Here is a 24,723-nt window from a genome sequence, read left to right on the forward strand (position 1 = left end):
TGCAACTTATTTAAACAAATGTAATGCTCTGTCACCTTCATTGACATTCAAGGACATCAGAATTGCATGAAAACATGTGGACCGTTATGGACAAATGTGAGCAATACAATCGAGCCTTCCCTGTTTCAAATGGCAGAACAGTGTCTCGTCTGATCATAGGAGAAGGATATAATCTATGAGATTACTGTAGCTTTGCTGCTTTCTCCTATAGATGTGTCTGTTTTTCGAAGATAGTTGTAGGGGAGGATCTCATCATTAAATCATGTTGTCAAGGCGACAACTTTGTGTGGAGCGTGGCTTTGAGGAGAGTGTGTCAGAAGAACACAGGCGTATTCCTGTCACGAATTCATCACTATTTCTGTGTAACCCTGGCAACCCAAACTCCCCAAAAACCGCAATACTACAACCAGGTAAATACACGTTACAACAGTCAATCATAATGATTCATAACATCAGAACAGTCGTGTAGGCTACTGTAAGCATTTCTATAATGCCGCATGAAGCTCTGAGCAACACAATCCGTTAAAACACCAACTCACTATGGACTTAGTACATGATGTTTATAATGCTTCAGATTTTTATGATGTGTTTCACAGTTGTTGGTCTCGCTCAGTTTATGCAGCACACACACACTGCAGTGGCCGGTTTCCCCATTTACATGCTGGTCTGTTCCTCTCTCTGCTTGCAGTGGTCAAGAGTGATGAAGGCTTATGCGGTCCGCGCTGTGCTCCTGGAGTTGATGTTGTTAGCATTATCACACCTGATCAATAACTATTAATGAAGGAAACCATGGCTGATTCAAGATGTGGCTCTTGCTCTGCCGTTGCCATGGAAACCGGAGCTGCAGCGCTGCAGGCTCAAATTGGGAGTTGGGAGAAAAAGAGAGGAAAAAAGCGATAGAGAAGGAGGGGGGTATTTCAGCTGAAATGGGGGAGAAAGGTAGTCCCTTTAGTTACAAACACAAATGCAAGTGTTTCGAGATCCTTTTGTCACTTTACTTACAAGCAAAACATCTCTAGCTATCTAATTTTTTTAATTAATGTATTTGTTTTTGTAAATAAATATATATATATTTTGTCTTTAGTGTCTTGGAGGCGTTCGTGTACTTCCTTCACTAAAACATCATGGTCTTCTATTGAGAGGATTTATGCTTTATGCGTACATTCTTGGCGATTCATTTCAATGGTCACAGCGCCCTCCTCTGAATGCGCACTACCGCTCCGAACCTCCAGGCGGCGACGGTCAACTCACGTGTTATAGTCACGAGACGAGAGTACGCGAGGGAAATTCATACCAAACACACATCCCGCTCAGCTCATTCAGCAACAGTTCAGTGATTTAAAACTTAGATGCCACTGTAAACATTAATGAAGTTTTTTATGTTTGTCATATTATGCATAGACGTAGTTGCTTTTGAAGAACATTTGTTTAGATACTCGTGTAATGTCAGTCATTTGCTTGCATTTTCAATAAATCTGCGATGCTTATATATTCACAAGAACGATGGCAAATCCATGTAACATTGCTAACGTTACTGACCTGGAAAAATTCATTGTGAAAGAGGTAAGCGTTGAGATTTGTCATGAATGTAATGTTTGAATTAACGCATATTATTATTTTTACTTAATATTTTACTCAATGTTAATACTTAGGCTCCTCCAACTATTTATTATATTCCAAATTTTATAACGGAGACTGAGGAAGAGTATCTGTTGCAGCAGGTAGGACTTTTAAATGGTTTGGACTGCCTGCAATCCTACTTTCTACACCTAGATAACATGTCATCAGTAGTTTACACTGGCCTGTGTCTCTTTTGTAAGGTGTACAGAGCTCCCAAGCCCAAGTGGACACAGTTGTCAGGGAGGAGGCTACAGAACTGGGGTCAGTACAGGCTGTTCGACACACGCACTCTTTAATGGAACAGTTTATTATTGAACCTGTAGATTTTTTTTTTTAAACTGCTTATGTGTTTAAAGCTTTGTATCATATTTGAAACATCAGGTGTTTGTGACCCTTATATAGTGTGATATAGAGATAATATGGAGTACATTTTCTTCAGAGGCCCAAACTATGCAATTTGGCGCAGATGTTATTTATGTCCAAAAACTAAGATAAAATTCTGATCAATTTGTAATGTATATCAATGAGATTTTTACAGCAGAATAGCAGACTACTACATGCATATTAATATCAGTTGTCACTTACTATATATCTCCCAATAATATTTATTAGTAAGATAAATGCTTATTTTTATTATCAAAGATCTGTAGTTAAAATTGTGGGGGACAAACCTATAAGGGAATACAATACGATGATTATTGAGACAAACAAACATTCCTCAAAAACCTGTAGTATCATATTTTATATATTTTAACATTTTTCTAAAACATTATGTGGATACTTAAGTAAACTAGTTGCTTCAGTCCAATAAATATTCACTTTGAAATATTACTAACAATGTAAAAGTTAATCTTACGTTTACTCATCATTACAGATTTCACAGCAAAAATACATTTTAAAGGACCTAAAGGTGGCCATTTTAAGAGGCCTTAAAGGCCTCTTACTTTCTAAAAAGTAGTATGAATTATCAATCAGAGGGCAAAAGACGTATTATATTATGCACAACAGGATTTTCAGGAAAGCTTTAATCATGTTAAAGGAACACTCCGACTTTTTGGGACTTTAGCCTATTCAACTTATCCCCAGAGTTAGATAAGTCCATACATACCTTTTTCATCTCTGTGCGTGCTATAAGTCTGTTTGACGCACCCACCGCTAGCCTAGCTTAGCACAAAGACTGGATGTAAATGGTTGCAGCTAGCATACTAATCCAAATAAGTGACAAAATAACGCAAACATTTTCCTATTTACATGTTGTGATTTGTATAGTCACAGAGTGTACAAAAAACAAAGTCACATGAGACACAGACATATTTTAACCGTACAAATACTGGGAACTATATTCTCTGAAGGCGAAGCACTGCTACTTGGGCGGAGTGATAACCGCAGCACCTGAGAGGCGCCGTGGTGAGGAGCAGAGAGTTCTTTCAGAGCTCGTCTCAGGTGCTGCGCCCAAGTAGCAGTGCTTCCGCCTTCAGAGAATATAGTTCCCAGTATTTATACGGTTAAAATATGTCTGTGTCTCATGTGACTTTGTTTTTTGTACACTCTGTGACTATACAAATCACAACATGTAAGTAGGAAAATGTTTGCGTTATTTTGTCACTTATTTGGATTAGTATGCTAGCTGCAACCATTTACATCCAGTCTTTGTGCTAAGCTAGGCTAGCGGTGGGTGCGTCAAACAGACTTATAGCACGCACGGAGATGAAAAAGGTATGTATGGACTTATCTAACTCTGGGGGATAAGTTGAATAGGCTAAAGTCCCAAAAAGTCAGAGTGTTCCTTTAATAATTTAGAGACCTTACAAATTAATCTAGCAAAATATATCATACAATAGTAGAGGTTTAAAGAGTACCTGAAAACCATACTTGAGTAAATGTACAGATACCTTACAGTAGGGGTGTGCGATATTACGATTTTTGATCGTGGACGATTAAAATGTCTCCACGATCTGCTTTTGAAGAAATATCGTAGGATCGTGCATTTTATCAGTTTGCATTTCTGGCGCCTCCGTCTCAACATACGGTACAGCGCGACGTATATCCACATGCAATGCAGAGGAACGGGACACTGTAGTTCATAAAAATGAATTATTTGCATGTGCTTTAAAGCCTTGCCGGTTAAACATGTCATTCGCTGCTGATGTGCTGTTCTAACGGGCGCTTTTCTGAGCGCAATAACGTTACACCCGCCGACGCGCGCATGCACTAAAAGCCTGTCTAACAGCATCTGATTATTGGGCTAAGTTATCTTTCGAGTCTTATTGCGCTAATACTGTCAAATACACACAAGGTTTACATAAACAAAGTTGGTTATGTCTAAAGTGAAAGAACAATAGAAAAAATTAAGAAAAAATCTGCTTGTCAAATGCGTGTATATTAGACTCGTTGCGCGCAGATCTTAAAGTGACAGTAGCCCTAATAGTAAACATGCTGCCACTTGTCCTTAAAGGGACAGTTACCCAACAATAAAAATTCTGTCATTATTTACTCACTCACTCTAATGTTGTTCCAAACCTGTATTAATTTCTTTCTTGTGCTGAACACAAAAGAAGATATTTTGAGGAGTGTGGCTAACCGGGCGGTTGCTGGTCCCCATTGACTACCATAGTAGGAAAAAACTATTATTAAGTCACTGGGGTACATCAACTGTTTGGTTACCCACATTCCTCCAAATAACTTTTATTTTCAACAGAAGAGGGAGACTTAGTCGGGTTTAAAACGGCTTGAGAGAATTACAATTTTTGGGAGAACTATCCCTTAATAAAACAACAAAATACAAAGAGCATCTCACTCACTCTTGACTGAGAACTTTAATAGTAGCTTTAATAAGAATCAATGTAAAATGTATACAGTGAAGTCGATGTTGTGTTTTATTTTCATATTTGTTCATTTAATTACTTTCTTCAATGCTGTTAAATTCACCAGCTGAAAAAATAAAGCACTGTTTATTTAATTTGTATATTAAGTTGTGTATGTGTATCTTTGTTCTTAATTTTTAATAACAAAGAAAATGACAAAGATTTTTTTATCTTCGCCACTTTGGCCTAAATATCTGCCATTCTTTTTTATTTTATATTTTGTTACCTAAGGCTTTGTTTTTAAAATAGGGACATTAGTTTGGCTGTGATGCTCAGTCACTTGCAAAATAGTAAAACCAACATGAAAAGGAATCGTGATAAAATCGTGAATCGTGATTTTCCTGAAAAAAATCGTGATATCATATTTTTGCCATATCGCCCACCCCTACCTTACAGCAAAAATGACAATACGAATTGAGAAAAGTCTTAGGCCTGTCTTAGGCCTGGTTTCACAGACAGGGTTTAGATTTTAGACCGTAATTTACCTGTACTGAATGTAGGTTCAAAGATGCACTAGTCCTCAACAACTAAGAGACATTGCATCCTTAGAGCCATTCGTATTGCGGATGACCCCTCTCACCCCTTTAATGGATTGTTCACGGCAGGAGGTATGGAGCATCTGTGCCACCACCAGCAGACTTCGTAACAGTTTTTTCCCTGAGGCAGTCAGATTACTCAACACCCGGGTGATTAGTTGATCACCTAACCCAATAAGACTCATACCACCAGACCCAGTAAGGTTCATACCTGGGTTAGTCGAACACCTAATCCACAGTAAACATTCATATTATTATACACACACTAACTCAGTAAGACTCAGTACTACTGCAAACTGCACTTACATAAAGCAGCTAGAAACTGATAAGTGAGGAGAGCAATCACAAGTTTATTTTCTAAAATCAAAATAAAACTGAAAACCTCAATATTGCAATAAATCAAGGTCGACACAACTGTACAATAGACTTCATAGGGTTAATCACTATAGTCAGATATACTTTATCTTATTTCTGTTTGATGACATCAATTATGGCATATATTAATAAAAAAAAAAGATGCCTTTTTCCCCTTTCTTTTACAGGTGGATTGCCAAATCCCAAAGGAATGCTCACTGAAAAGCTCCCTGATTGGCTGCTAAAGTACACAGAGAAAATATCTGCTCTTGGAGTTTTTTCTGGAAAGGCAGCTAATCATGTGCTTGTAAATGAATACAAGCCTGGGGAGGGAATTATGGTAAGGAGAGTGAGTGGATTTCCTTTTTTAATTTCCTGTAGGGATCATTTTTAACCCATCCTTTTTCATTTTCAACCTTCTTTCCCTTAGCCTCATGTTGATGGACCACTGTATCACCCCACAGTAACAACTATCAGTCTGGGTTCTCATACGGTTCTAGATTTCTACAAGCCTGTTTGTGAGACTCAGGTAGCAGCACACAGACTCACACAAATAATTTAATCTAACTATCAAACAGCAGTCTCTTAATGGTATCCTCCTCTCCCTGCAGTCTGAAGTTCCTCAAACAGAAAAAAGCCGCTACATACTATCGCTGTTGGTACAACAAAAAAGTCTGCTGATTCTCCAGGATGATATGTATAAGTGTTATCTGCACGGTATTCAAGGAGTTTCTGAAGATATTTTGTCTGAGCATGTGGTAAATCTCTCATCAACGGATGCTCACCTGGGCAACGCCCTGCCCCGAAGCACCAGAGTCTCCCTCACCATCCGCCACGTTCCCAAAGTCGTCCGGGCCAATCTGTTGCTTGGCAAGAAGTGACACATACAAAGACTTAACTGAACTTTGAACTAGACAAACAGGTTATTTATGTTTACACCCTTAAAGCAAATTGTGTAAATGCAATACACAAAAGTGGCTACAACTTACAATATATTATTGTCCATGCAAAGCATTATAGTGTCTATAAGGACATCTTACTGTAGATATCTTACTGGGTGCCATTTATGCAACAGCCTTTGAAATGTTTGTCCTCTGAAGCCGGAAAGGTCTACTCTACAGGGTTGTCTAATCTTTTACAAACACATATACATTGACAATTTTCAGTGAAACGATAAACAAATGGCCATTTTACAACTAAATAAATTAAGTATGTGCGTATTTTCTGACTTGTAGTATTTTAACTCTCTTTGTATAAGCCTGTACCGGTCTAACCAGCAAACTAGAACTAGTCACTCAAGCGTTGCGCCTTCCCCTCCTTAAATTCTTGGAAATACGGGATGGTCTTTCTCTACGATGTTTGCGTTTCGATCTTTTGGAATGTGGGTTGTGTTTTCACCATAGACTGGTTTTCACTCTGACATTTACGTTGTTTGCGTAACTTATTTTAGAATCCGCGTATCCTGTCAGATGAGTTACTGTACTGCCGTGTTACAGGCGACAGTTTACATTTACCCCATTCTCTTTTCTGGTAAGTGTATTCTTTCTACGCGCTTAAAAGCGAATTCAAAATATTCGTGCACGTTTACCAGCAACAATGTTGCCCAGTAACGTTAAATGTAATTAATTTGCGGGTTTTACTTGATTAATGCGGATACTTGCAAGGTGACGTTAGCTTGTTTAGCGTGCTAGCATGTTTTACTCGCTTCCAAATTTGGTTGAGCATCTAAAAACACACTCGTGTTTGATTATTATTTTAGTGTCAAGCCTTATTTTTTAAAGAGGACTAACAAATACTGTCACCAGGAGAAGTTTTTCTGCTGACGAAAACAACACAGTCAGAAAACAAACTTATCGTTCGTATTTAATGCGATTTGCCTATATGAAAACGTCCCTGGATTGCATCTTAAGTTTATTAACTCTATTTAAACGTCGTTTTATAGCTAGATACTTCGTTAGTACATGTGAGTTTTTTCTCTCTCTCTCTCTCTCTCTCTCTCTCTCTCTTGCGGTTTAATTAATGTGGGGGGTGGATGGACATACTTGTAGTGGGTGTGTCCGCAGTTGTTTTAACATGATTGACATTCACAAACCTGTGAGCTCATATTTCTGTGAAACCTTTCAACAAAATTGTTTTTTATTGTAATTTGTGTTGCTATGAATAATGTGTGTATAATGTATTTAAGTTTGTTGTGGGTCTGTCAGTGACTAATGTAATGTAGCCTATAACAATTCAGAGACGTTATTCTGGCTTTCTTCTTCCTCTCAGGAAGTGAGTGAACCATTTGTGCCACAAGATGTTCCTAGCCAAAAAATTCCTTGGAGGCATTATTGATGTGGTCAGGTGAGGCAATATTTCACTACAAACCCGCTCTTTCATCTCTATGTAAGCCAGCCTCTGAGGCTGAAATATCACTTTTTTAATTATTATTATGATGATGCTTCAAACAACAAAGACAGGAAAAAAAGGGAAACAATCCTACAAATAAAAACACAACTAGCCTATATTTATAGCTTTCCTATTAGTGCTTTGAAACATATGTACCTGTACAGAGAAAATTAGTATTTTGTTGGAAAGTTTACATTTATGCATGTCAAATTTGACTTGTAACAATAATAATAATTTGTTACATTTATATAGCGCTTTTTCTGAGACCTCAATGCGCTTTATATAGAAGGGGGGGGGGGGGGATCTTCTCAACCACCAACAATGTGCAGCATCCACTTGGATGATGCGACGGCAGCCATAGTGCGCCAGAACGCCCACCACACACCAGCTTACTGGTGGAGAGGAGACCGTGATGAGGCCAATCAGTATATGGGGATGATTAGGAGGCCATGATGGACAGAGGCCACTGGGCATATTTTGGCCAGGATGCCGGGGTTACACCCCTACTCTTTTTCGAAGGACATCCTGGGATTTTTAATGACCACAGAGAGTAATGACCTCGGTTTAACGTCTCATCCGAAGGACGGCGCTCTTTGGCAGTACAATTTGTGTATTGCTCCTTGTGCAATTATAAAATGTAATACCCCTAATTTTTATCACTGTTATCATATTTAACAGTGTTTCTCAACTCCAGTCATTGGGACCCACCTCCCAGAAAGTTTTAGGGTGCTTTTTACACTAGCATTTCTGGTGCACAACAGAGTTCGATTGGATGATGAGATTGCTGTCTTTCGAACTCTGATGAGAGGCTAAATTACTGTTTCTGAACTTTCTTAAAGGGGTGAGAGGGGTGGTAAAATGCCATTTTCACAACATGTAAAATAAATCTCTGGTGTCCCCAGAGTGTGTGTGTGTGTGTGAAGTGTTATCACAAAATACCCCACAGATATTTTTATATAGCATGTTAAAGTTGTCACTTTTTGAGGGTTTGCAAAAACGCACCGTTTTGTGCCTTTAAATGCAAATGAGCTGCTGCAGAGGGCGGGGTTTCAAGAGTTCGTGTGTGTTAGCAGCTACGATTACCTCACGCAGACACACACTAAGATGACAGAAACTGTTCTGCCTTTAATGTTAAAACGGAGTCAGACAAAGATGGAGAGACTCAAGAAGAAGTGACAACATGTAGAATGCAACAGGACGTCTCTGAATGGTTAGTTGATGAATTTATGTTGCTGATGTGGAGTTAACTATCTTCAGGATATTCTGTCATGGTAATCTATAATTTGCTCGTATACTGTAGGAACTGTTGTGAGATTCACACAGAGTGACTTTCTATTGCATGTGAAAAGATGGATGCTAAAGTTTGAGCTGACTCACAAATGTTCTGTTATACAACAACTTTTCCTCTTCTCAACATGGACTGCGTGTTCCCGGGAGCAGGGTTTATGTACATTTTAGGGTTGGTGATGTCAGTAACACCGGAGGAATGTCGTGTAGTCGCTACCAGCCATTTGTTGTAGTCCTTTTCTTTAAAAGCAAATATCTTCCTTTGCTTTGAACTTTGTAACTTTGCAGATGTTGTTTATGCTCAAACAGCAACAGTACACACTAACTAAAGTTAGAAAAGTGAAACTATACTCAACCACCCTTAATAATATTATTGTTTAACCTCTATCTAATGACTATAAATCAAAGGATTTAAATTGACTGCCATTTTAATTAATTTATGTGCTTTGTGGGATTGTAGTTCAATCCTTTATAAACTATAATACTGACACAGTCTTGAAACTTTGCGATAATATATGTTCAATAAACAGACTGTTCTGCATCCACAATCTCTTTTTTTTTCTTCTTTTTTTTAGGATCAGTAGTACTGCTGTCGTGGCAGTACTATTTGTTTATTAATAAGATGGAAATAATGTACCAAAGTGTACTTTTACAACTGTGACTTCTTGTGAATGTGTAGTTGATTAGAAAGCATAATTATGCCTTCTCATCCTGTTTCCACAGCAACGTCGACCCTGGCCAGTTTGTGCCTTCTGATCCTGTGAGTAACATGAGCTGTGATGTTATACTGGAGTGTCTCTGATGGTTGTTGTCAGTCATCTCTGATCTGTTTAAAAAAAGAGCCAATAGAAAGAATCCTGCAGTGTTGTGTAGTGTAGTGCCCTTATTTTTGATGTGTACACTCAATAATAAAAAAAATATCTGTATTATTTCTACAGAACTCTTTGAAAAGTGAATTATGAATGGAAAGCAATAATATATTTGGGGCTCAATTGTGGCACTCATTTATTTGGGTAATAAATAAATTAACTAAGAAATTGATCAATTAAATGAAAAAAACAAATCAATAAAAAAATCATTGGTTAATAAAAATGTAGATACATCATTTAAAGTACATAAAAATACATATTACTGTATATTAATATTATATATATTCAGTTTGGCAATTACGGACAATAATGATAAAAATGTTTAATGTTTTGTCGAGGAACAGATTATAGGGCAATAGACAAGTTGAGAATGCATTTGTCAATCACTTTGTAATCGCATATTAATAATAGCTATTGTTTGTTTAAATTATTTATTAGTAATAATAATATTTTAGTTAATTTATATAGTTTTAAAACGAATAATTGATTACTTAAAACTATATTAGTAATTGCTACATTTATGTATTCATAATTAGAATTTATGATAGCACTTTATTTTACCGTCCTGTTCCCCATGAACATATCTTGTACTTACTATATTAATTGTAATAACTAGGTACTAACCCTGAACCTAACATTAACCCATGTAGTTACCTTTTAAGTGCACATACTGTCAAATAAAGTGCTACCGATTTAATTTTAATTTATTCGTTTTTTAATTAGGCCTATGTTTGAAAATCAAATTGAATAAAAATCTGTGAATCAAAAGATCTGTTTATCCACATGTTGACTGCTTAATTCTCAGTTGATCTTCTTGATTTATTAATTTATCAATTTCCCAAAAGATTATGGTGTCACCACCTATTTACGTTGCTTCCTGAAAAACTGGCCTAGACTTTTGAAGAGCTGTATCCAATATGATTTATTCGTTGTCAAATGCTTTTTTATGTTTTAGTAAATAAATCCAACTGCTAAAAATTAATCAAAGTATTGTCTGTATCATAAAAGACATGGTACAGTGTGTATCTGGTAGCTTAGTTAAAACATGAATGATGGAGAGTTCTATATTAGGACCATTCTAGAGCAATATATTAGTCATTTTTAAATATTTTATGGCATATTTGCATTGGAGATGCAAATAGAGATGCTGATACTATTGAGATCCTTCCCCAGCCCCCGCCCCGCAGACCGCTGGCTTATGCCGAGGTCAACGAGTCCGAGGAAGAGAAGCAGTTCCGTAGAGTGTTCCAGCAGCTCGCTGGCGATGTTAGTATTACACGAACAAATATTCAGATATACACCGATATGTACAATAAACACTGGCTGTTGTAAACATTTCCTTTTGTTTCAGGACATGGAAGTAAGCCCCAATGAACTGATGGACATCCTCAACAGAATCATCTCCAAACGTGAGTGGTATGTGCGGGTATGTGTGTGTCTGATGTTTACTGATGTGTAACGCCGATTCCCTCTGCCCTGTATGTTATTGCAGATGGTGATCTGAAGACAGAGGGTTTTACCATCGAGTCAAGTAGAAGTATGGTGGCTGTCATGGATGTATCCTTCCTTGTTTGATCTGAACAATTGCTTTCATACGAACCAAATTTTTGCGTTGATTTTAGTGGAAAATCTATTCCAATAATTCTGGCCGATACTGACAGGGCGATAATTATTTTATTGGCTGTAAATGGATATACAATTTTGTCTTGACTAAAAATAAAACAAAATCAATTATTTTAGATGGTACAAGAGAATTTAGGCATCACAACATTATAATGTAGAGTGTGAAAGATAACTCGGGTTGCCTGAAGTTCAGTCACACTACATGTTTGTGTGCTGCCCACGAGACTATCAGCTCCGACAACCAATACCATTTATTTACTTATTTCAATCTTTGAGGCTGATGTTCAGGTTTTTGATGGTGTTTGATCTTGACATTGTGCTCCAGAGTGACAGCACAGGTAAATTGGGCTTCCATGAGTTTAAACACCTCTGGAACAACATCAAGAAATGGCAGGTGAGTAGAGAATGTAACAACAGCAGCTTGAAGATTTGTCTTACTGAGTTTAAACTAGAGATTTGATTGAACTAAGCTGTGTATTTGTATGTTGTTGTGTTTGATGTATTCGTATTGCTGATTGAATTTACAGGTTTTCTTATGAATGTACAGAAAATGGAACTCTGCATTTAAAGTAAAACATTAAGACCGTTAACAAAAAACAAGAGAACAAAGTTAACATAACTAATCTACTGTCTGTTTTATAGGCAGTTTATAAGGCTTATGACAGAGATCGCTCAGGAACTATTGGAGCAGATGAGCTTCCAAGTGCCTTCAAAGCTGCAGGTAAACACCCATTGTGGATTTTGCATCATCCTCATCTGTAATAATAACATTAACAAAACCCAATTAATGGATTATTTAGGGGTTCCGGATGTATGTTGTATTGACAATAAGACTGCTTGGAATTGGTTAGTGAAAAATGATCTTGACCAATATTAGTCCTGTGCTAGTTTCAGTCCAGTGCGAACTGGTCCGTGATGTTAAAGGGTAATTCACCACTGACAAGATGGGTTTTTAATAAAAACTTTGCTGTCTATGCAGTAGAAAAAACTGGTGCTACATGACTATAGAAAACAGAGAATAGGGCTGTCGTATTCCCTTTTGCCAAAAAGAAACTTCAACACCCATAATGCACTGGGTTCGATCTGACCATCCGTGAGCAGCAATACAAAATGTGGAAGTACTATCTGTAGTTTTAACAATAGCCCTGGAGCTGTCAGAATCTTTCAAATAAACCAGGAGATTAGGTTGCTAGTAACATTGAGTACACTTCATATACTACCGACATGAAACATTACAAAGCTGATTTAAAATTGGCAAACTTGTCCTTTAATATATATGCATTGTGCTGATCACATTTAAACTCTATGTTCATCCTCTGTATAATCTATCTTTTGTGACTCCATCAGGTTTCCCTTTGAACGAGCAAATCTTTCAGATGCTTATTCGCAGGTATAGCGATGAGAGTGGAAACATGGATTTTGACAATTACATCGGCTGCCTTGTGAGACTTGATGCCATGTGCCGTAAGTTGATAATAAAGGAAAAAATATGTTTTAAATAGTTTTAGCTGAATGAAATGGTTTCTTTCTTAGTGTTTAATAGCTTGAGGAGTACACGGAGTAGAGTGAGTACAGGAAATGATGAAGAAATGAGGGAGTAACATATCCTGGAAATGTAAACGCTGACTTAATCTTGTTTTCCCTATTCTGAAAGATGGCTTGTTTAGTAGTCGTTGAATAAAATGACAGCTACAAGGCAAATGTATTGTTTACTCTTACTCTTATTTTGTGTCCTTTAGTCCATGTCTGCTTTGAAGCCATGTGCTAGTGTACTGCTTGAGTTGGATGATGACTCAGCTTCCACACACAGGCACTACAAATGTTTGTCCAATAAAAAGCTTTCTATAATAAGAATTCCCCCTCCCCCTAATACCACATGTCTCTGACTAGCAAAAGCAAATATCAAAACATAAGTGTGGTGTGTAACCTGAAGGCTACTGGAAAATATAAGCACAATAAAAGACATTCCACCTCTCCACGAAGTTCCGGAAATCTCCCAGCATTTTGATAGTGGCTCCCTGATCCCCGCAAATTATTCACAATATCCCAGAGATCGAGCAAGCGAGAGAGAAGCCCTGTTTCAACCCCGTATTAAGATGCGTTTTTTGGTAATCCGATCACAAGTGGTCAGCCAAGAAGCATTATCGTTGACACCTGGTACTAAGATGCGTTTCAAATTCTGATTTAATTGAAATCTCTTATTTACCTGTAACCTTTTACGAATATTATAATATATTCACATAATACTATGTGAATATTATATTTATTTATTTATTTTACGCATTCATATGCACTACCTTCCGGAAATTAGTTTTTTGCAGGGTGGGATGTCTGCAATAAAGAAAGAAAACATTGTTAATCAGTCTATTTCATACAATCTATGTGAGCAGCTGTTGAGGGATTAAAGGTATTTTTAAATTTTCAAATTTACTCAGTTTGGTTACTTGTTGCTCCCCCTGTAGGCTATTTGAAAATTCCTTCAGTGTATATTTATATATTAAGATCATCAATAATATATGATGTCTCAGAGCAAACAAGTTCGAAATAAAAAATTTTTTTTAGCTGACTTAGTAAATAGCCGATATTGACTCTGTATCTAAAAGTTAGTGTTCGCATATTTTCTTATTATATAACTCCTTTAAGCTATGTGTCAGTAATTTCATACAGAATAAATGAAATTATTCTTTATTTAATTAAGTGTTAAAGATACTTATCCGTGTTTTTTTTTACTTCAGGTGCCTTCAAGACTCTTGACAAAGACAATGATGGCACAATCAAGGTCAATATTCAGGAGGTAAGAGAATTTTGATATCTTAACAACTTAATGACACAAAATAGTATCAAATTTACTGGGGATAAAAGGTTCTGTAATATATAATTATAAATGAAATGATGTCTGTTCACAGTGGCTGCAGCTGACAATGTACTCCTGAGTGATGTGAAGGTCTGCGATGACGTCTAATCAGTTATATGCCATAATGACTTTATGCTTCACACAGCTCCCTCTTGTTTTTCACACACTATAGCACTAATTCTAGAGAAATGCCAGCATGGAGCTTTTCAACCTCTGGGGTTATGAGTGTCACTCAACTATGCTATTCTCTTTCTCTATACGTGTTTTTTTTATTTTTTATTTACTTTTACCATTTTTAGTGCATTTAATCCATTGTTCAACAGAAAACTAACCAAAGAAAGAAAATTATGAGAAATGTGTCAAAATGAACAAAGATGCCTTTATGAAGGGTTTAGGTTCAGCCACAAATATGCAAAACTGTTATACATATTGATGTTGTCAGTTGGTGCCAATTTTGCATGAAGCCAATGGGGGATGCAAGGGATAAAAATATTGCCATGAATTTTTCATGAAAATCTGGTGTCAAATACAATTTTATATTGAATAAAAACATATAGTGGTAAACTTTGTTTTCTTCATCAGTTTGTTTATTGATTAATTCCATCATCATTGATGTATGTTTTGATGCAGTAATATGTTTTATGGTTCTATATATATTATATATCAATCTAGCGTGTTAATTACTATAAATAAAGTATAAACGTATTCATAAAAACGCGAAAATGTTAGCTAATAGGAGGACATTGCCGTCAGTTTTAGCTAAAGCGTGGTGTGCTGAACCTGTTAGGTGAGCACCAGCGCCACTGATACAGGAGTGGTCAGACCTGGTAACTGCACCCACCCATCTACGCCACGGAGAACAGGCTAGCAAGTGCGCTTGCGCAGCGCATACGCTGCTTTCTACGAAGTTTCTGGATATCTGGATGCAACGCAAAATATTGATTACATTTGACCATTCTGAGGTATTTTCCAAGCTTTTGTAGTCTTAAAGTACTTTATACGTTTACGGCTTTTCTGGAGTTTACAAACTGATCGTTTAAGTGAATGTGATTGCACATATCTTGTAACGTTAATATAGCTAACGTTAGCTAGCTTAAATAGCTAGCGCTAGTCAGTGATGATTGTAGGTCTTAAGAAAATGGGGGCGAAATGTCCTTCCGCATTCAAGCGTTTTGTTTCGTAATGATACAATGATATTCTGTTTATCATTTTTCGATTTATGTTCGCTCGACAACAGTTGTGTGCTGCTTGTGGATGCATGTGTTTGGTTTAATTCAGTTGCTTTAACACGATGGCGCTTCCTCGCGGCACAAAGAGAACGCGTGATCGTAATGTGTTCATGTAACGTTTAACTACAGTTCTAGCTAGCAGCTAACTTACTACACCTCGACGGAAACATGCGCTCTTTCGTCTGGAGCTAATAACTGGATGAATGAATGAGCCGGCGTTTTAGTTGCTCTTCCTTCCGGGACATCCATCGTGTGTTGTTACTTAAGATCGCCTTGTAACGTTAGTTGGTAGTTATTTGTTGATCTGAACAATTATTGTAAAAAAAAAAAAATCGCACTCACTGTGACGCTGACGTTCACTAGCTGGTATGTGCGACGTCTTTTGTCTCATAACCTTGCCTGCCAGTAGTCTTTAAAATGGCAACCTTTCCACTTTGACATTAATCAGAGGTGATCAATAGAATTCTTTAACATGTAGGCTACAATTTGAATTTGCAAAATTATGCAATTATCCCTAAATCCAGACAACAAAACTTCATATTGATTAAATTATGTATTGAGCTGAAGAAAAACAAAAATGTCTATATTTTAAAGAAACATTGCTACTAACGTTATTTCCTAACAGAAGAAAATAAAAAGCGGAGTCCTCTTTCCATGTTTAATTTGCTATAGGATAAGTTCTGAGTTTTATATTTTTATTTATGTGTTTTAACACACATTTGTTTTCAGTGTAATGGCCACATTGTGTCAACTTTGTCACACAAATTGTGAAGAAAATGTTCAGAGGTTACATTATTTCTCCCATTTTAAGTAGGCATAATAAGTTTAATTTTGACGATTAGGGTTAGGGGTCCTGACATTTTTTTTTATTGCAAATCAATAACATTGGCACCAGCAATAACTCTGTCACAACAAAACATTGTCCCTTTTCACCATTACTCACGGTGGAACCACCTTATGTTTCAATGATGAATCCCTCTAATTACAAACTTTTATACATTTTCATGAGTGTTTAATGATAGCATTTCTTTGTGTGCTTTTACCTTACTAACCTTTTACTGTACCTTACTTACTACCTTAATTTAGAACTATATTTAGATAGGCCTACAAATTACACATTGATTTAAGTGAGATAGAGCCCGTTTTGTCCTAAAGTCCCTTATGTATAACCTGGCATAACTCGGGAGCCAAGCAGAGTAAAAGCTTGAGACTCTGGGCATTGAGAGGTCCCTGAGGGACCATACTTTCCCTACAGTCCAGAGACCCTGGGACCGTCCGGTTGATACTGACATTTCCTTCCAGCTCATGCCGGCAGTATGGAGCTCCAACTCAGCTTTCTTCCCGAATTACAGTCACTTCCTGTGGAACTTTGACCGGGCATAACTCGAGAACCAAGAGTCAAGCCGACTTAAGCCTCCAGCCCAGCTGCCTGGTCCCCTGGACACCTACCCATCCCACACAGGGCTCTAATCAAACATTAGTAAAATGATTTTTTTTTAAATACTTTTTTTTTATACCGCTTTTCACAATACGTACCTGCATACAGTAGACATAGCATTTTATTCAGGTCGTCCATAATAAAAAAAAATCAGTTTGAATGTCCGCTGCGATATCTTGTCTTTTTATCAGTTAAGGGGTCCCGTGCCTATAGTCATCTGTCAGTTGCGTCTTCTCCGAGATCACAAGTTTGAGTCCTTTCAATGTAAAAGTCTTCTCTACTGACTGACTCGCTCATAAAGACAGTCTTTGCCGCCATCTATTGGCGAAATAATGTATGTAACGTTAACTTCTGTTGCTGTTTACGGTCAGGGACTATTTTTCCAGCGGAAGGAAGGCTTTTAGTGATTTTACTTCATGAAAGTTGCATAGATAGATAGTACATGTTTTTCGGCTTTAATATTTGCATTGTGTGGTAACCGTTTTTTAAAAGCAATAAGGTACTCGAGGCTAGTGCTCTTATTCACGATACAGCACATCCTCTCGTACATTATTGCTTACAAAGCAGCTTTGCAGAAAATGCTCGTTTCAGTGTTACAATTTTGAAGTACAATGTCCATATGGCTGTAATTTACAGCTATTAGATAATACAGGTTATGTGGTTAGTTGACATCATGTATTCAGTTTAGCAGATACAAGGAATTTGTTAGGCAGCGAAGAACAGCTTGTGCTCTTAATGATTACAATATGAGGATAATAACAGTTTTCTATGTTGATCTGAAGTTGGCATTTTCCATAGTTTCACAAGTGTTGCTGTCATCAGAAATTTTTGCAATCTGCAATGCATCCTGAGGTGGAAACAGGGAAACCGAAAAAATAAGAATTAGCATAGCTGCTCTTCAAATCAGTTTGAAACCACTTCATTTATTGAAATGAATGCAACATTTATCCATATTTATAATACAAATATTTTCATTTCTGATGGTGTTGCCTCATATTAAGTTATTAATTAGCTTATAAGTTATAAGCTAATTAAATGGCAGGGTTCTGTATAAACAAATACGTTTGAACGACAAATTACATTTTTAGTAAATAGTACTGCAATCTGATTAAAATCAAAATAATTACTAATTGTTGTTTTTTAAATGGTAATTTCTACACTATACACAGACTCCCCCCTAATTGGAAGTGAATCGTTCTGCCGTAAGGATGTCCGTGTCTTCGGTCTACCAACAAGACAATATTGTGCGCTTCAAGAGGAGAAAAGCACGTTTCTCCTTCAGTGAAGTGCACATCCTGCTGGACGAAGTACGGAAGAATCGCCACATTGTTGTGGGTGAGTTTTACATCCGTTTGACAGGCAAAACCTTCCTTAGCAAGTTAGCAGTCTGTGATATAAACTAAACGAGTTTGCTCAGATCAGACAACCACCAGTTGTGTTTCATGTCCCTGTATAATGGACAAACTGTTCATAAATAAAATGTTCCGATACTTTTCTGTGTCTGTGCATAGGCAAGTATAACTCGGGCATTCCCTCTGACGTGAAGCGCAGGAAATGGGCCGAGATCACTGCGCGTGTTAATGAGATTGGAGAGTGTGACAGAGAGATCATGGAGGTGATCAAGAAATGGTCCGACCTCAAATGCGACACAAAGCGCAAACTGGCTGCTCTGCGGACTGGTGCTTCAGTGTCCCTGCGATTGGCACGGTCCAATATTGAACTGTCCCCGATGGAAGTCATCGTGGAATCCATACTTGAACTGGACAAGAAACCATGGGAAGTTGCACAGCGGTCCAGATCTCGCAGTCATGGTGACGAACAAGAGCCTGTGTGTGAGGATGAGGAAGAGGAGGATGGGGGGTTTTTGGGCATGGGGTCGGTCAACAGTTCCCCGAGCAGAGGAATGGATGTGGGAGGAATGCCTGCTACTACAAGCGGAGCTGGAGGTGCTAGTGAGATGCAGTATGACGGATCCAAAGCTGGAGGTAAACAAACTGAAAATACTCAAGTTGCAGGACCATAAGAATTTTAATTAGATTTAGCACTGCACTGTGCTTTTGTACACACTAGAGATCAATTTTAGTTAAAGTTCACTGCACTATATATATATATATATATATATATATATATATATATATATATACACATATTTCGCTTTGATCTAAAAAATAAACTTTGGTTGGGTGCTACCACAGAAACCAAAAATTCTCGGGACCGCAGCATGTGTCCAAATTTCAATCTTAACCGTTCTATTTCATCAGAAACGATCTGAAAAAAAGGCTTTTAGTGTAAAATACTGAACTTGTCCTTTAAGCTCTCTAATGATGCATTTGCTCAGAAATACAGTAAAAAATAGTAATATTGTGAAATATGATTACAATTTAGAAAAACTCTAAAATTATACAGTTCTATTTTAATATATTATAATAAAAGGTAATTTATTCCTGTGAGGCAAAGCTGGATTTTCAGCATAATTACTCCAGTCTTCAGTGTCACATGACCCGTAGGAAATTATTCTAATATGCTGATTTGCTGCTCAAGAAACATTTATTAGTATTATCAATGTAAATCTTTGGGCTCCTTCATATTTTTGTGGAAACTATGATGCATTTCTTCAGAATTCTTTGGTAAAAAGAAAGTTCAAAAGAACAGCATTTATTTGAGATACAAATCTTTGTAACATTGTAAATGTCTTTAATGTAACTTTTGATAAATTGAATGCATCCTCAGAGAATAAGTATGAATATCTTTAAAATATATATATATATATATATATATATATATATATATATATATATATATATAATTTTAAAGGTGCTCTAAGCGATGTCACACGTTTTTAGGCCAATTTTTTTTGTCACATACAGCAAACATCTCCTCACTATCCGCTAGCTGAATACTACCTCACTAGTCTTCTGAACACACTAAAAAAAACACGGTCTCTGTTGATACCAGTGATGTGCGGGTCAATGTATAAACAACCCGCACCCGTTCCGACGTTTTCAACTAACCCGCCCGCAACTCAGACCGCAAAAAAAAGAAAGAAAATATTGTACCCGACCCGCTTCCTGACCCGCATTTTTTAAAAGTAGCTAGTAAATGCTCATAGTAGCGTCATTGGGCCATAGACGGAGGAACTAGGGGTGCGGGTGCAGCATTTTTCTGAATGCTGTATGATATAGTGTTATATAGGCTAATAAAGGCTTGATTTATTCATTTATTTCGTTTCATTTTCTTAATAATTAAGATGCTGCATGTGTTTATCCAGTCTAATCGAAGTGTGCGTCTCTCTCCCAACTTTCCCAACAAAAACCCCGCCCCCTCTCAGAAAATACATAAAACTGACATTATCTGAGCTATATGCGTTTAAAAGTAGCCTATTAAAATGGCACAATGGCATTGCTCAGTTTAACGTGTTGGGAAATCGGGCATTTTGTCCCGCGTCAGCTTTTATTCAAAAGTTAATAACGAGCTCAACATTCAAAAGGTAAATAAGGATTTCCCACTTTCATCTGTGCCTGCAGACTGAGCTTGTGCGTCATTCTCGCGCCAGTTATTCAGACAATAAAGCGTAGGCCTATGTATTTCATAGAAAATTGTGTCTAGTACTATATAAATTACAAAGTTGGCATCTTTATTTCAAACGACCCGACCGACCTCAACTCGAATATCATTAAAATATCATTTTGATGACTCGTAACCGCGGGTGACCACAGGCACTTTGGATCAACCCGCGCATCACTGGTAGACACCCCAGGCTCCACAAACGGCAACAAAAACAAACTGGGCCAACCTGCACCACGAAACATAACAAACAGTGTTCCAGCCAATAACAACAAGAATGATTTGGGGGTGGGGTTTGGGGGGTTAGTGCGCAGATGAGGAGGAGGGAGGGTCTAGCTAGCCTCCGTTTTGTTTGACAATACTTCGAACGTCAACAAGAAGTCACGTCACCCAACATAACTTAGAGCACCTTTAAACGGACCCAAAACATTTAGGCCTGGTTTCACAGACAGGGTTTAGATTAAGCTAGGATTAGGCCTGAGTTCAATTTGGACATTTAAGTAGCTTTTATAAAAAGCGTGCCTTTGAAAAAGAACATTACTAGTTTGAATTCTGAGATAAAACAATGGCACTGACATATTTTAAGATATATAAGTGCAAGTTGCTTTCATTTAAAACAGCTCAAACATGCATTTTAGTCTGGGACTAGACTAAAGGGGGTCGCACGCCGGACGAGAAGCGCAGCGCCACATTTTTAAAATTCGAACACATTATTCCCTATGAGTGTACACACACCGGCGGCGCCATTCAGCGCCTGTCCGCGGCGCCCAGCAACGGCTCAGGACCGTGTTCAAAATCCTGCCGTGCCACAGAGCGCCATTTACATAGTTTTATATTAAAGTCCGCAAACGACTTTTCTCAAGTGTTGTGACGCATTTCCGAGTGAAACGGAATATTGAACAGAGGGCAGGGTTTTACTTTAGCGCTCCTCCTCTCCATCTATCGCCCATAGCAGAGTAACGGTTTGAGGGGAGTGGTTAAGCGATTAACCAACCCAAGCCGTCAAGCCTATGTCATCAGAAAAGAACCATTCCAGACCCGGAAGTAACTTTTCAGACTTTGATTAAAGATAACTTCGGCAAACTATTTTTTTCTGTGTATTTACTTGCACGGATTAATTGTTCACCACAAGACTAGTAATATCCGCTAACAAAGTAAATGGGGTCCATTTTGATTTCATGCCGACTTTAAATTTACATTTATTTGTCTCAAATTGTCTTTAATGTATATACTGACTTCACTCTGTGCTGCAATATACATTTAGTTTTACATTCATTTACAGAAATCAGCTGCTTAAATGAAAATTGCTGATGTTATCGGATTTTCAGGTGATTCTCATTTCATTCAGTTACCAGACGCTCTGAGGTAAAGTGTTCAGACTGCAGACTAAGCAACGATTGTATTTAATTGTACAGTACAATCATAACATAGTACAGACATTATCTTAATTCCATAATGTCCTTAAACATAACAATATTGCTGGCCATAAACTGAGAAAGTGTGCGTCCGGTGTGCGATACCTCTAGTTGTCCTAGACGCTGCGCTTCTCGTCCGGTGTGCGACCACCTTTAAGCCTTGTCTGTGAAACCGGCCATTAAAGTAGCGTATTGTTGTTCCAACCAAGTTGTAAATTTAATGTCTGTGTGAAATGTCTGAATGTCCCAAAACAATTTGTGTATAATGTTTACATCCCATGTGTTCAAGAAAAAAAAATGGTGTATCGTAAACTTGTGATGATATGACGTTTAACTTGTTTGATCACAGATCCCGAATCCCACTTAGACTCAGATGAAGACAACCGTGACCTCTTCCCATCATCCTCTATGGCATCTGTCAGTAACTCTTACTCTGAGGAGGACGGAGTTGCAACTAGAGGCAATATTGGACACGTCTCCTCCACAGCCACCGCCTCTACCAAAAAGCCCTTGTCTTTCTCAGGGACGGAGCCAGACAGTTCACGTGAGCAATTGGCACACAACGCAAGCCTTAGCGTGCAGGAGCAGCACACCACTAACGCTCTTCTGGCCACGGTCTCCCGCTCGCTTGAGCTCCTTGCAGAGTCAGTGCAACAGCTAACGGAGACACAACAGGAGTTTGCACGCGAATCATTGCAGATACAGAGGGATACCGTGCAGGTGATGCGAGAATTTGCCTCTGGCGCGCTAACGATACTACACGACAAGGTCAACGGCAAGCCTGCGTTGTGAAATGTGTGTTTAGCAATCAGATGATGACCAACAAGCATCAGAGCGTGAGCCGTTGTTGTTAAGAAACTGCAGTCAGACAACTAGCATGAGTAACTTGTCACTGGAACGTTGGTGACCATCAGAGGGCGCAATATCAAGATGTCAAAATACTGTGATTTAGTGCAAGGACAAAGACAACTATTTGAGAAGATGCTTTTGTATCTGGTCTCTCTACATCAATAGGGCACACTTAGGGTTTTTGTTTATAGTAAAGTGCGAAAATGCGTGTGCGACCACTCTAAAAATGTTATCTGAAACCGTGCACGAAAGAGATTTTGTTTGTGCCTACAGTAATATGATCTTCCACATCAAAATATTACTTTTTTTCTTCATTCACAACATAGTCACATAGGAAATGTTGAGATTAACATCACAGGACCTACCTTTTGAAATGTATAAAATACATGCTTTTATGCAACATCTGTCGATGAGATAAAGATTTAGTTCACCCAAAAATTAAACTTCTGTCATCATTTACTCACATCTTCATGTCTTTCCAATCCTGTCTTTATTTCTTCTGTGGAACATAAAGGTATTTTTAAGAATGTTGGTATCAGTTTTGGTGACCATGACTTCTATTTTATTTGTAGCTAGTTTATCTGGTGTAAGGAGGATTTTATTTTTATTTTACTCAAAAACACGTACCTTTCATATTTATTACAGCTATGTGAGTGACGATGCTTCTGTAAGATTAACTGTTTTTAACTTGCAGTCACATTTAATGGTGTTCAGGGACAACTAAAACCTTTCTAAGACCAGTATACGGTGTAAAATAAGGCATCTGAATCATTAAAATAGGTCTCATATTTTGTCTAATAGGACATTCTTTTCCAGTGGAACTTTTTCTATTTATTTTTTTATGCTGTGTTCACTGATTTAAAAAAGTGGGACCAATGTACATTTTCAGGAACCAATTTTCTTACTTCAAGAATTTCTATCTTCATATTTCAAGTTAATGCTGTTGTCTTGTCACTAGAGGGCAGTGTGTATTTTAGTTTTCACGCAGAGTATTCTTCAAATTATTATTTTACTGCATGTGTTTCTTCAAAATCATTGGGTTTTCCAGCAGTGTGAGTTTCATGTGTGTATGTTTGGCTTTTGAATGAAAACCGCTCCATAAGTGAGCCTGATATTTCAATAAATTGTAACTGAATGGTTAGACTAGTGTTTATTTCATGTTCTGCTGATATATGTCCGTACATGACAAAAATAAGAACACTCTACCGCACACTGTTGACTTTTATATATGCGTGAGCGAACCTGAGGACGCTATATGAGAAACGCGTTGTTCGCTTTGAATAAAACTAAAGAGTAAAGTCAACAGTGTACGGTAGTGTTCTTATTTTTGTCATTTATCTGTTCCTGCTATCTACCTGCACCTACCAGGCTGTGCAAGGACCGTGGGTTGAACTTGAATTGAAGTATGTCCGTACATGTTTATGTCTGTGCTTTTATTGAGATATTGGCATGGACACTTAGCTTCTCACTAAGTTTCAGACAGGAGTGTTTAGAGCTCAAGTATTGTTCTCCGGCTCTCCAGGGCTGAAGAGCTCTGCTTAAACAGCTGCCGGTGTGTGTGTGTGTGTGTGTGTGTGCTGATGATGTAGAGCTGTGGTTGGGGAATGCTTTGTGCATGTGTAAGACGGCAGCTGGTAGCCCTATTGTGTGGTTTAGGGACCTCTGCTGAAAAAAATGCACTTTATTGTGGTTGTCTGCAGATTGTGAATATGTCTGTATAATGTATCAGTCATTTATCATATTAGCCATCTTCACCGGGCGTCGCACCAGATACACAATATCAGGTTTTGTCTTTGGTTTAGGTTACATTAAACTGCAGGTTATTTTTGACAT

General features: G+C 37.7%; 3 protein-coding genes and 1 long non-coding RNA gene across 5 annotated transcripts in view; 3 read left to right on the forward strand and 1 right to left on the reverse strand.

Moving 5' to 3' along the window:
• LOC306996212 overlaps positions 1 to 24,723 on the reverse strand; it is a 1,114,438-nt gene that overhangs the window by 666,943 nt on the left and 422,772 nt on the right. The gene's annotated exons all lie outside the window — the stretch shown is intronic.
• alkbh6 (alkB homolog 6) lies at positions 1,231 to 6,683 on the forward strand. Its single transcript, XM_079605884.1, has 6 exons — positions 1,231 to 1,563; positions 1,653 to 1,721; positions 1,821 to 1,881; positions 5,563 to 5,714; positions 5,805 to 5,903; positions 5,986 to 6,683. The coding sequence occupies exons 1-6, from the start codon at positions 1,504 to 1,506 to the stop codon at positions 6,253 to 6,255; spliced, it is 711 nt and encodes a 236-aa protein (XP_079462010.1). The 5' UTR covers positions 1,231 to 1,503; the 3' UTR covers positions 6,256 to 6,683.
• On the forward strand, positions 6,636 to 14,959 carry capns1a (calpain, small subunit 1 a). 2 transcript variants are annotated; one of them, XM_079605886.1, is made up of 11 exons: positions 6,636 to 6,904; positions 7,643 to 7,717; positions 9,773 to 9,809; positions 11,092 to 11,184; positions 11,270 to 11,327; positions 11,411 to 11,475; positions 11,867 to 11,935; positions 12,184 to 12,262; positions 12,889 to 13,005; positions 14,277 to 14,335; positions 14,448 to 14,959. In XM_079605886.1, exons 2-11 carry the CDS (start codon positions 7,671 to 7,673, stop codon positions 14,472 to 14,474), a joined length of 651 nt encoding a protein of 216 aa, XP_079462012.1. In that variant the 5' UTR covers positions 6,636 to 6,904; positions 7,643 to 7,670; the 3' UTR covers positions 14,475 to 14,959. The 2 variants fall into 2 exon arrangements, with proteins under 2 accessions (XP_079462012.1, XP_079462013.1); XM_079605887.1 differs by having other exon boundaries at positions 6,837 to 6,904; positions 7,647 to 7,717.
• Positions 15,112 to 24,285, forward strand: LOC306994906 (uncharacterized protein). The gene is made up of 4 exons (XM_079605883.1): positions 15,112 to 15,357; positions 18,232 to 18,397; positions 18,574 to 19,047; positions 22,391 to 24,285. Exons 2-4 carry the CDS (start codon positions 18,271 to 18,273, stop codon positions 22,831 to 22,833), a joined length of 1,044 nt encoding a protein of 347 aa, XP_079462009.1. The 5' UTR covers positions 15,112 to 15,357; positions 18,232 to 18,270; the 3' UTR covers positions 22,834 to 24,285.

This window comes from Phoxinus phoxinus (assembly GCF_949152265.1).
Source record: "Phoxinus phoxinus genome assembly, chromosome: 3".
NCBI classification, from domain to species: Eukaryota; Metazoa; Chordata; class Actinopteri; order Cypriniformes; family Leuciscidae; genus Phoxinus; species Phoxinus phoxinus.

Coding starts and splice junctions, on each gene's coding strand:
- alkbh6 (XM_079605884.1), top strand. CDS start 1,504: ATGGCAAATCCATGTAACATTGCTAACGTTACTGACCTGGAAAAATTC. Junction 1,722..1,820: donor AAGAGTATCTGTTGCAGCAG/GTAGGACTTTTA, acceptor CTCTTTTGTAAG/GTGTACAGAGCTCCCAAGCC. Junction 5,904..5,985: donor AGCCTGTTTGTGAGACTCAG/GTAGCAGCACAC, acceptor CTCTCCCTGCAG/TCTGAAGTTCCTCAAACAGA.
- capns1a (XM_079605886.1), top strand. CDS start 7,671: ATGTTCCTAGCCAAAAAATTCCTTGGAGGCATTATTGATGTGGTCAG. Junction 11,476..11,866: donor GTATGGTGGCTGTCATGGAT/GTATCCTTCCTT, acceptor ATTGTGCTCCAG/AGTGACAGCACAGGTAAATT. Junction 11,936..12,183: donor ACAACATCAAGAAATGGCAG/GTGAGTAGAGAA, acceptor TCTGTTTTATAG/GCAGTTTATAAGGCTTATGA.
- LOC306994906 (XM_079605883.1), top strand. CDS start 18,271: ATGTCCGTGTCTTCGGTCTACCAACAAGACAATATTGTGCGCTTCAAG. Junction 18,398..18,573: donor GAATCGCCACATTGTTGTGG/GTGAGTTTTACA, acceptor GTCTGTGCATAG/GCAAGTATAACTCGGGCATT. Junction 19,048..22,390: donor TGACGGATCCAAAGCTGGAG/GTAAACAAACTG, acceptor GTTTGATCACAG/ATCCCGAATCCCACTTAGAC.